The 12,518-nt window shown below is 42.0% G+C and overlaps 2 protein-coding genes across 4 annotated transcripts in view; one reads left to right on the top strand and one right to left on the bottom strand.

Moving 5' to 3' along the window:
• sppl2 (signal peptide peptidase-like 2) overlaps window positions 1–198 on the bottom strand; it is a 47,291-nt gene extending 47,093 nt beyond the window's left edge. For all 3 annotated transcript variants that reach the window (XM_043721053.1, XM_043721056.1, XM_043721055.1), the window contains exon 1: window positions 93–198. In XM_043721053.1, the coding sequence (XP_043576988.1) occupies window positions 93–146 (54 nt within the window). In that variant the 5' untranslated portion in view covers window positions 147–198. The remainder of the gene's footprint in view (window positions 1–92) is intronic.
• A 144-nt stretch (window positions 199–342) lies between these two features.
• On the top strand, window positions 343–7,090 carry lsm7 (LSM7 homolog, U6 small nuclear RNA and mRNA degradation associated). The gene is made up of 4 exons (XM_043721057.1): window positions 343–428; window positions 781–871; window positions 1,543–1,614; window positions 6,243–7,090. Exons 1-4 carry the CDS (start codon window positions 420–422, stop codon window positions 6,383–6,385), a joined length of 315 nt encoding a protein of 104 aa, XP_043576992.1. The 5' UTR covers window positions 343–419; the 3' UTR covers window positions 6,386–7,090.
• The last annotated feature ends 5,428 nt before the right edge of the window (window positions 7,091–12,518 follow it).

Here is a 12,518-nt window from a genome sequence, read left to right as displayed (position 1 = left end):
TGTCTGTGAGGGGGGTGGAGGTTGGAGTGTGAGGCGGGGGTGAGACAGGCTGTCGGCCCGGTCCCGGGGTGAGAGGCTCCCGGGGCTGATACCTGACTGAGCTGAAGGACAAGCAGCAGCAACAACAGCCTCACTCCCAGCGCCATCTTTCGGATGAAGGCGGGACCCCTCCAGCCGCCACAATGGTAGCGTCCGCTCAGCATCGGGACAATCCAAACACAGAAAAATAGGGGGGGAGCCCATCTTGATGAAAACCGGCGGTGATCGGCCGATTATTTTCTGTTTTGACGAGAAACCCACACGGCCCCGGCCCGAGGGGGAGAGGGTGGGGGAGGGGGAGGGGGGTGTATGAGCAGGAACTGGGGTCGGCGGTCGGGGTTAAAGGTCATGGGGTTGGGAGGTCAGAGGTCGTGGCCGCGATGATGGCGGTGAGTGTGTGTGGTTGGCGACTGTCGTGGACAGGCCCCGGGCTTTGAGATTGAAGTTGAAATCCGCGGCCGGCCCTGGTTATATTTATTATCTCAGTCCAAATACTTATTCGGGCTCGTGAAATTCGAGGCCCAGACCCGGGTTGTGTTACAATCCCCAATTCGCTGGTTTGACTTCTTCTTTCAATTTCTCAAAGCCTTGTCCCAGTCCTGAGCGGGAGCGTCTTGGTTCAGTTATCATGGAAACGTGGGGTTATCGGAGGCTTAGGGACCGATCACGAGAAACTCGGGATTGCGAGAACCGGATTCTAACTTTCCTTGCCTTCTCTTTTTTTGTTCCTTTTGAATTCAGGATAAGGAGAAGAAAAAGAAGGAGAGCATTCTCGACCTCTCCAAGTACATAGACAAAACAATCCGTGTGAAATTTCAAGGCGGACGGGAAGGTAGGCTTTGTTGATTTTGTTTATATAAGTAACATAATGTTGACGTTTACCTGAGGCTGCAACAGCTGGAATGATTCTGTCATTTTTCCCTAAGGAAGTAGGCAGGCTGGTATGGCTAAGTTTGGGAAGTAGTATGGCTAAGTTTGGGAAAGGTTTGGAGGCATACGGGCTAGGAGCAGGCTGTTGGGACTAGTTTAGTTCGGGGTTATGGTCGGCATGGACTGATTGGACCGAAGTGCTGAATGACTCTGTTTGGGAAAGACGAAAGAGCTATGATACAAATTGAATTTCATTGCTTGTGAAATAATGTAGACTGTTCACCTTTTTAAAATAATTTTTAATTTTATTTCAGCTACTCAAAGTAGCTATTGTGAACTCTTCAGCTCCAAGAGAATGAGTTGGGAATTGTGTACTTAGTTGCTGAAGAGTTGTATTATTTCTTCACTGTTTAGATTGTAAGATGAAATGATTTTAACTGAAAGCTGAAGCTGTACTGTATCAGAACTGTCTTTCATTGATTGTTACTGAAGTCAACTTTGGAAAGATTGGGCCTTGAAAGGAAGATAGCAAGAGTCTTTCTTGAGGCAGTGTATGTTTTGATTCGATTTGTACAATGTCTGATGCTGGAGTTAACTTGAAATTTAGTGAAATGTGTTTCTGTGCTTTGGCAGCCAGTGGAATTTTAAAAGGATTTGATCCACTTCTCAATCTTGTATTGGATGGAACAATAGAGTATGTGAGAGGTAAGTCCCAAATATGTTCTTGGTTTTAATAACTTTCTTGATGGATAATCTATAATACAAAATTTTGAAATGGATTGTACTCCTGTTTTTGTAAAGTGACTTTCACTTTTCTGATTAAAATTGAAATGATTTTGATTTTGGCCAAACCTTTTGTGTAACTGCTCTTTCTCTTGCTTTTTATCCTCCCTTCTAAATGCTTTGTACTCCATTTTCAATTGTATTTTCTTCCTGATGCCTATCATAAACACTTCTTTCTTTTCCTTATTTTATATCATCGTTTTCATCCAGGGAGCTCTCGAATTTTTTTTTTGCCCTACATTTCTTGAGGAAATATATCTAGTGTTTGAACCCTTTCTTTTTTTTTGAAGGTAGCCCATTGCTAATGTGCAGTTTTTCATGCAAGCCTTTTGGTCTAGCCTAACCATCACATCTCTGTTCTTGCCCCATTGAAGTTGGCTCTCTCTCCAGCTAATTATTCTTCATCTGCATTGTCATTTCCACAGTCATCCCAAACCTTATGATCACTGTACCTTTAAATGTTTCCCACTGAAACGTGATCTATTTGGCCCACTTCTTTCCTAAGAACTAAGTCCAGTGGTGCCTTCTTTCTTGTTACACTGGATATATACTGCTGTAGGAAGTTCTTCTAAATGCAAACTAAGAATGTTTGCCCTTCTCAGTCCTTAACATTACTATTCCATTCTACATTGGAGTAATTGAAGTCTCCTGTTATAACTATTCTTTGCTTGGAGCATTCTGTAATTTCCTTGCCGATTTGTTCCTCCGACATCCTTTCCACTAATTAGATTAGAATCGCTACAGTGTGGAAACAGGCCTTTTAGCCCAACAAGTCCTCCGAAGAGTAACCCACCAAGACCCATTTCCCTCTGACTAATACATGTAGCACTATGGGCAATTTTAGCATAGCCAATCCACCTGAACTGCGCGTCTTTGGACTGTGGGAGGAAATCGGAGCACCCGGAGGAAACCCACGCAGACACTGGGAAAATGTGCAAACTCCACAGACAGTTGCCCAAGGCTGGAATCAAACCCAGGTCCCTGGTGCTGTGAGGCAGCAGTGCTAACCACTGAGCCACCTTGTTCACGTGGCAATTGGTCTGTAGATTATACCAAGCAGTGTAATGGACTCACCTTGCCACTTTGCTGTCGCCAAATCAATTCTGCCCTTGAAGCTTCTTTCTCCCATGCTGCTGTCCTTTGCCAAGGTGACCATTGCTTTCCTTTTTTTCCTATCTTTCTTGAACCCACTTTGTCACAGCATTATAACTCAATGAGGCAATACACCTGTAACTCGCCAATCTTATTTACTTCATCCATTCATATGCACACAGTTGTAATTTCTCCCTTAATCCAAATATTAACTTGTCATTCTGTATACTACTATTTGTCTCTCCCAGTATTTTGTGCACCCACTAAGATTCTGTCCTGGTTCTCACACTCCTGCATAGTAAACATAAACTTTCCCCAGCAGCGCAAACAGAATGTCCTGCAAGGAACTCAGTCCCAGCTGTGTTCAGGTGCAATCTGTTGGGCTTGAACAGGAGCTATTTTACCCAGAGCCAATATCTCAGGTATATGAAGTTATTGCTTCTGCACTATTTTATCCTCCTCCTTCTGTATTCACTGGTGTTTGGTCCTGGTTGTGATCTGGAGTTGACTATTTTTGAAATCCTGCTTGCTTTTTTTTTAGATTTCTAAATTCTGACTGCAGGACTACATCACCTTTCATATCTATATAGTAAATACCAAGGTGGACCATGATCTCTGGCTGATGGTACCCTCAGGAAGAATGTCCTGCAATTACTTTGCAACATTCTTGATCCTAACGTTTTGGCGGCAAAATATACTGTTGGAATCACATAGCTGCAGAAATGCCTCTGTTCTCCCGACAAATGAATTTCCTATCACTGCTGCTCTTCCCCTATTTCTTCCTTCCCTCTTAAACAGTTGGCTCACTCATGTTGCCATAGGCTCGGCACTTGCAACACATCCCTGAAAACCCATTGTCCTTGCCATTATCAAAATTGAAAGCTGATTCTTGTACCATCTTCCTGGTTCTCTTGGACTGTCTGGTAGTCAAACATTCCCTATCTGCCTGCATGCCTCTAACCTGCACTCTTACTGCCTCTCTGAACATGCGGTCTGTGTGACTTGCAGCCTCATGGATGCAGTGCAGTGAGTCAGTTTTCTGCAACTAGTGATACTTGCTATGTCTGTTCATCCAGGTCATTTGAAGGTTTAGGATTAATGAACTTAGTTCTCCTATGGTGCCGCTTTTTCTTTTAAAACTCTGTATTCTTTTTACAGCTTTTCAACTCCTTGTCCTCTGGCAACTGACTTGGAAAAAGAAAGCAAGCATCTCCTTCCCCACCTCGCTGAACTCGCAGTAATCCCACTCCAAGTCCATTTAACCCGTTCTTTTTAAATAATGAGTGGAAATTTCCTCATGTTAAAAATGCCAAAACGTTTGTATTTTGGCCATGTTCCAAATTCCATTTCTTAGCCACCAGCTCCATTCCTCTCTTGCTAGCTGAGGCTGAATCTGACTGATCTTTTCATGTTTGATTGGAAGCTTAACTCAGAATCATACGTCTGTGCCATCACTAAGGCCTCCGTGACGACTAGATAATCTAGTCCCATTTGCCAGCACTTGACCCATATCCCTCTAAACCCTTCTTATTCATGTACCCATCCAGATGCTTTTTGAAATGTTGCAATTGTACCAGCCACCTCCATTTTCTGTGCTAGCTCATTCCAAACACACACCACCCTTTGCATGAAAAAAGTTGCCCCTTAGATCCCTAATGAATCTTTTCCCCTCTCACCCCAAACCTATGCCTTCTAGTTCTGGACTCTTTCCTCCACCCCCACCCCAACCCCAATCCAGAGAAAAGACCTAGTTCTATTTACCCAATCCATGCCCCTCATGATTTCATAAACCTCTGACGCTCCAGGGAGTGCAGCCCCAGTCTATTCAGCCTCTTCCCTATAGCTCAAACTCTTCAACCCTGGCAATATCTTTGTGAATCTTTTCTGAACCCTTCCACGTTTCACAGCATCTTTCCTCTGGGAAGGAGACCAGAATTGCACACAGTATTCCAAAAGTGGCCTATCCAATGTCCTGTACAGCTGCAACATAACCTCCCAATTCCCAAACTCAGTGCTGTGACTAATAAAGGAAAGCATACTAAACACCTTCTTCACTACCCTATCTACCCGAAACTGCACTTTCAAGGAGCTATGAACTTGCACTCCAAGATCTTTGTTCAACAACAGTCCCCAGGACTTTACCATTAAGTGTATAAGTCCTGCCCTGATTTGCCTTGCCAAAATGCAGCACCTTGCTTTTATCTAAATTAAATTCCATCTGCTGGTCCTCAGCCCATTTGATCATGTTGTTGTACTCTGAAGCAACCTTCTTCACTATCCACTTCACCTCCAATTTTGGTGTCATCTGCAGACTTACTAACTATACCTCTTATGTTCACATCCAAAACATTTATATAAATGATGAAAAGCAGTGAACCCAGCACTGACCCTTGTGGCTCACCACTGGTCACAGGCCTCCAATCTGAAAAGCAACCCTTCACCATTATCCTCTGTCTTCTAACTTCGATCTGGTTCAATATCCAAATGGCTAGTTATTCCTGTATTCCATGTGATCTAACCTTGCTAACCAGTCTACTGTGAGGAACCTTGTCAAACACCTTACTGAAGTCCATATAGGTCACATCCATCGCTCTGCCCTCATTAATCCTTTTCGTTACTTCTTCAAAAACCTAAATCAAGTTAGTGAGACGATCTCCCGCACACACAGCCATGCTGACTATCCCTAATCAGTCCTTGCCTATCCAGATATATGTTAATCCTGCCCCTCAAAATTCCCTTGGCAACAATTTGCCCATCACCGATGTCAGGCTCATCAGCCTTTTGTTCCCTGGCTTTTCCTTTATCACCTTTCTTCAATAGTGGCACTGCATTAGCCAACCCTCAGTGTTCCAGCACCTCACGTTTTGGCTATCGATGATCCAACTATCTCAGCAAGGGGCCCAGCAATCACTTCCCCAGCTTCCAAGAGTTCTAGGGTACACCTGATCAGGTCCTGGGGATTTTTCCAGCTTTTGTGCATTTAAGACCTCCAGCAGCGCCACCTCCTTATATGGACATTTTTCAAGATGTCACCACCATCTACTTCCTCACATTTTGTATCTTCCATGTCCTTCTCCACAGCAAACACTGATGCAAAATACTTGTTTAGTATCTTTCCCCATTTCCGGCAGTTCCGCACATAAGCTGCCTTGCTGATCTTTTGAGGCCCTATTCTCTCCGTCGGTACCCTTTTCTCCTTAATGTATTTACTAAATCCCTTTGGATGCTCCTTAACCCTATTTACCAAAGCTAAGTGCCAGATTTTGCTGTATACCATTTTGAGACATGATTTAATTTAATGTCCACGATACTAAATAAGTTGGTCCTTCAAGTAAATCTTTATTGTATAATTAAAATATAAACGTTTTCTTCTTTTATTCCACTTAGCATGTTCCATGTAGTTTTACATTATGTAATCCAAGTCTAATTTTATTTTTTGCAAACTTTACTAATTTCAGATCCAGATGACCAATACAAATTGACTGAAGACACACGACAGCTTGGCTTGGTTGTATGCAGAGGAACATCAGTTGTTCTGATTTGCCCACAGGATGGGATGGAGGCTATTCCAAACCCTTTCATACAACAACAAGATGGTTAATTTGAAAATGTATCATCACAATATCTCAGGATTCCAATTTAGTTGGTTTTATCCAAGTGGGCACTTGTAATATCACCAGCAGCACTGGAGGATATTTATGATTTGTTAGATGGCAAGCAAGTCTTTACACCTTTGTTTTTAATTCTTTTTGCAGATCAGTTGTGAACTTATTGCCATCTATGCAACCATTCTGTATTGCAGTACTAGCTGTACTGCACAGGTGTATTGCCAGGCACAGTACATTTATACATGGCAACAGTCTGTAACACAATAGAACAAGATTCTAGGAATTGACCAGTGCCAGTAAACCTGCTGAACTGTCCACTAGAATCATTCTAGTGGAAGCAGTCACTTCATTCAGACTTCAGCTGAATCTCCCCAGCAGTAATCTCTAGTGGTGGTTAATTTTTTTTAAAAAAAAACAGCTGATTTAGAAACCTGCATTTTTATACTCAATTTGTTTATGTAAAATTGTTTCTGGAGTTTTATTTTCTGAAGCAACTTTTACCCTTTTGTTTTTTAAATGAAATCAGTGTTGAACAGTTATTCCTTTTGACTGTGAATAACATCACATAGCTTAGGTTGGAGTCCTGCATATAAATTGGTTTAATATAAGTCCCTTCAGAGATTGGATTAGTTTACTTTTTGAAGTTGGATGTGGATGACAAAGTCTTTCTTGTACAATAAACTTTTTTTTTTCCAGTAGTTTCTGCTGGGTCTGCTTTATTTGACTTTGATTCAATAGAACAGTACTGTATAAGGCAGTAACTTGGGTTGCAAAGTTACCTCTTGCATTGATTATGCTCAATTTTCTTATACCTTTTTTATTATAAAATGTGATGCAACAATTATCCATTGTGACATTTTTAAAATGAACTAGATTTGGAAGTGCTGTTAAATTTTTAAAAATACAATGCTAGACAAAACTCTGCTCCCCCTGCAGCTGAAGAGACAGATAAGGTTATGTTTTAGGAGCACATCCATAATTTTAACTGTGTTGCAAAGATCTTTCAAATTCATTCTCACAACATTGTATTTGTCGTTTCACTTAAAAGACTACAATTTAATATTTTATGAATGCAAACTACAAGTGGGTATAAATTAAATGTTCATTTCCACAGATTTGAGCTCATCTTTTAAAGTTATTTCTGAGAACTTTAGAACTACTGTTATAAAGGAGACGTGTCAAGGTATGCAGTATTTGATCTAATCAGTCGATTTATGTACAGTGTTTAGGTCAATGTGTAAAGTTGAAATGTTAACAATCCATTGCAAGCTTGCCTTTCAGCAAATCTATTAGTTAGAAATGTCCAATAACATTTAAATCCAGCAACAAGCAAGACAATTACAATTTTGAACACCAAGATTTTGTAGTGTAAACAGGTTTGGATATGCAGTGCTCAATTCCTGTCAAGTTTGCTACACTTTGCTTTACATGCAAGGTAAATGTGCACTAGTGTGACTAATATTTTATGAATGGTATGAAATAGTAAATCACTGGTTCTATAAATCTGTTTTTTTTAAAAAAAAAAGGACAGGAAAGGAATTAGCTAATACAGCTGAGTGTAGGCAGAAGATCGACAAAGCTGAAGCATTTGCAATCACTTGTGGAAATGCTAAGTGGATGATTAAATCTCCTTCATCATCTCCTGACATCACTGTTACAAATTTCAGCCAACTCATTACATTTCATGTGATATCAAGAAGCAGCTGAAGGCCCTGAATACTGGAAAGACGATTGGCCCCAAAATATTCTGGTAATAGTACTGAAGACTGGTGTTCCTGAACTAACTGTGCTCCTAGCCAAGCTGTTCTGGATGCTTTGCTTCAGGAGGCCGTCATATCTGGTGGATTAAGTACTTCAAATTTGGACAGGGGCCAGGGACAGCAGGGTGTGACTGCAAGTGAGGCAGATAGCGGGCTCTTGCAGTCAGGAATTCTCAGATGTTGACCTTGTCCAACAGATATGAGATATCCATGTGTGGATCAGGAAAAGAACTGCAGGGAGGATTAGGTAAAAACAAGGACTGTAGATGCTGGAAACCAGATTCTAGATTAGAGTGGTGCTGGAAAAGCACAGCAAGTCAGGCAGCATCCGAGGAGCAGGAAAATTGACATTTCGGGCAAAAGCCCTTCATCAGGAATAGAGGTAATATATATTAAAAAAAGATCTGAACAGGACCTGCAGGGAGGATTAGCCAGCTGACCACTGTATCATGGTACAGGAGGCCATTCAAGAGGGGGGAGCAAAAAGACAAGTGATAGCTGTAGGGGAATAGGTAGTATCCTTTGCAAGCAGGATCAAGAATCCTGCATGGTATGTTGCCTGCCCAATATCTCTGACCAACTTGAAAGGATATTGGAGAGGGAGGGGGAGGATCCAGTTGTTGCAGTCCACGTCAGAGCAAACAACCTAAGCAAGACTAGGAAAGAGGATCCGTTCAGGGATTATCAGGAGCCAAATTAAAGAAAAGGATTATAATCTCTGGATTACTGTCCTAGCCACTTACAATTTGGCATAGCAACATGAGAATAAGGGAAGTAAACATGATGTTCAAAGAGTGGTGTGGGAAAGAGAAGTTCCTTTCTCACGGGGCCCTGGAATCAGTATTGGAACAGGAGGGATCTGTACCGCTGGGAGGGTCTCCACCTGAACTGAGCTGGGACCAATGTTCTAATGAAAAGGGTAGATAGGTTGGTCAACAAGACTAAGCTAGAAAGTTGGGGGGGGGTATAAAATATCCCCCAGTGGGAGAGACAAAGCAGAAGGTTAACATCTGTAGGGGTGGATTCAACTGGGTGGAAAAATATGAAAGAAATGACAGGGAAAGAGAACATGAGAAGTTATTAAAGTTTCCAGCACACAGACAAATAAGACACATTGTCTTGAAAGAGTTAGCAATCAAACATCAAGCACACTGGACAAACGAATGAGAATGAGGACAGGAATTGTTAATACAGGACTAAAGGTGTTACATCTAAATGCACGCAGTATAAGGAGTAAAGTAAATGAACTTGTGCAGACTGAAATTGGCAGGTATGACATAGGCATCACAGAGACATGATTGCAAGAGGATCAGTATTGGAAGCTGAATATCCAAGGATATACATCTTATTGAAAAGAGCCAGATGGGCAGAGGGGGTGGGTCTGCCTTATAAGTAAGAAATGAAGTGGGATCAGATGGTGTAGAATCTGCGTGAGTAGAATTGAGGAACTGCAATGGTAAAAACATCATAGATGGGGTTATGTACAGGCCTCCAATAGTAGTCAGGGGCTGGGGTGCAAGATATACCAGAAGATAGAAACGATGTGTAGGAAAGGCAACGTTGCAGTGATCATGGGGGATTTTAATGGATTGCAAAAATCAGGTTGGTAGTAGATCGCAAGAGAAGGAATTTGTAGACTGTCTACAAGATGGCTTTTTGGAGCAGCTTGGGGTGGAGCCCACTAGGGAACAGATGACTGAATTTGTGCAATGAAGCAGACTTGATGAGGGAGCTTAAGATGAAGAAACTCTTAGGAGGCAGTGGTCATAATATGATTGAAATTACTATGCATTTTCAGAGGGAGAAGATAGAATCAGAGAAAATGGTATTACAGATGAATAAAGGCAACAACAGAAGTATGAGCGAGGACCTGGGCAGAATTGACTAAGAGAGGAGCCTAGCAGGAAAGACAGTGGAACAGCATTGGCAGGAGTTTCTGGAAGTAGTTCAGGAGACACAGAAAAAATTCCTCCCTAGAAAAATGAAGCATGGTACAGGGAGTTTGAGCCAGCCACGTCTGATCAGGGAAGTCAGGGATAGCATAAAAGCAAAAGAGAAAGCATATAACATGGCAAAGGGCAGTGGGAAACCAGAGGGATTGGGAAGCTTACAAAGACCAACAGAGGGCAACAAAAATGGAAATAACAAGGGAGAAGATTAAATATGAGGGTAAGTCATTCAGTAATTTAAAGGACAACGTAAGAGTTTCTTTAGATATGTAAAGGGTAAAAGAGAGGCAAAAGTGGACATTAGACCGCTGGAAAATTATGTTGGAGAGATAATGGTGGAGAAACAAGGAAATGGCTGAGGAACTGAATGATTACTTCACATCAGTCTTCACGATAAAAGATACGAGTAATACCCCAAACATTCAAGACAGTTAGGGGCAGAGCTGTGTATGGTGGCCATCACCGAGGAGGAGGTGCTAGAGAAACTGAAAAATCTGAAAGTGAATAAACCACCTGGACCAGGTGGACAACACCCCAGAGTTCTAAAGGAGATAGCTGAGGAGATAGTGGAGGCATTCGCGATCTTTCAGGAATCTCTAGACTCAAGGAAAGTCCCAGAGGACTGGAAAATTGCTAATGTGACACCCTTGTTTAAAAAGCGAGTAAGGCAAAAGACGGAAAATTACAGACTGATTAGCCTACCCTCGGCCGTGATAAGATTTTGGAATCCATTGTGAAGGATGAGATTTCTGAATACTTGGAAGTATATGGGGCAAAGTCAGCATGGTTTCACCAAGGGCCGGTCTTGCCTGACAAATCTGCTAGAATTCTTTGAGGAGGTAATGAGCAGGTTAGACCACGGAGACCCAATGAATGTTATCTACATGGACTTCAAGAAGGCCTTTGACAAGGTGCCGCACAGGAAGCTGCTGAGTAAGACAAGAGGCCAAGGTGTTAGAGGCAAGGTGCTTGCATGGATACAAGATTAGCTGTCTGGAAGAAAGCAGAGAGTGGGGATACAAAGTTCTTTCTCAGGATGGCAGCTGGTGACAAGTTGTGTTCTGCAAGGTTCAGTGTTGAGACCACAACTTTGCACTTTATACATTAATGATTGAGATGAATGAACTGAGGGCATTTTGGCCATGTTTGCAGATGATAAAAAGATAGTAGAGGGACAGGTAGTATTAAGGTGATGGGGAGATTGCAGAAGGATTTGGACAGGTTAGGAGAGTAGGCAAAAAAGTGGCAGATGGACTACAATGTCGGAAAGTGTAAAGTCATGCACTTTGGTAAGAAAAGTAAAACAAGGACTATTTTCTAAATATTCAGAAGTCTGAAGTGTAAGGAGACTTGGGAGTTCTAGTCCAGGATCGTCTCAAGGTAAACTTGCAGGTTGAGTCAGTAGTTAGGAAGGCAAGTACAATGTTGGCATTTATTTTGAGAGAACTTGAACATAAAAGCAGGGATGTACTTCTGAGGCTCTATAAGGCTCTGGTCAGACCACATTTAGAGTATTGTGCACAGGTTTGGGCCCTATATCTCATGAGGGATGTACTGGCCCTGGAGCTGGTTCAGAAAAGGTTCATGAGAATGGACTCAGAAATGAAAAACTTTACATATGAGGAATGTTTGAGGATTCTAGGACTATACTCGATGGAGTTTAGAAGGATATGGGGTATCTAATTGAAATTTACAGAATACTGAATGGCATGGACAGAATGGATTTCAGGAAGATGTTTCCATTGGTAGAAGAGATTGGGACCAGAGGGTACAGCCCTAGAGTATAGGGAAGACCTCTTAGAATGGAAATAAGGAGAAACTTCTTCAGACAGTAAGTGGAGAGTCTTTGCAATTCACTGCCACAGAAGGCTGTGAAGGCCAGATCACTGAGTACATTTAAGACTGAGAAATACAGGTTCTTGATTGTCAAGGGGATCAAGGGTTACGTGGAAAAAGTGGGAGATTGGGGTTGAGAAGCTTTATCAGCCATGACTGAATAATGCAGCAGACACGATGGGCTGAATGGCCTACCTTCTGCTCCTATGTCTTATGGTCTTATGGGCAGTAAAGCCACAAAAATTGGCATCCAATTACCTGATACAGAAGGTTGCTCAAGTCTTTGCTGAATAAATCCAATCTAGTCAATTACCACCCCACAGCATCTCATCATCAACACTACAACAATAACTTGCTCACTGCAACTCAGCTTGGGATCCTTTAGGGCTGCTTGGCTCTTGACGTTATTACAATCTTGATCCAAATGTTACAAAGCCAAATTGCTGAGGTGGATGGGATGGGGGATTGTTTGCATTCTTTTAGAGATCTAAGAGTCCAATGCTCTCTGTCCCTTAAGTACTGTGATAAACTGCTGCTTAGAACGTCATCAAAACCTGCTGCTAGGCAGTTTCTTCTTTTCT

This window comes from Chiloscyllium plagiosum, chromosome 31 (assembly GCF_004010195.1).
Source record: "Chiloscyllium plagiosum isolate BGI_BamShark_2017 chromosome 31, ASM401019v2, whole genome shotgun sequence".
NCBI lineage: Eukaryota > Metazoa > Chordata > Chondrichthyes > Orectolobiformes > Hemiscylliidae > Chiloscyllium > Chiloscyllium plagiosum.
This window is presented reverse-complemented; position numbering and strand designations above follow the sequence as displayed.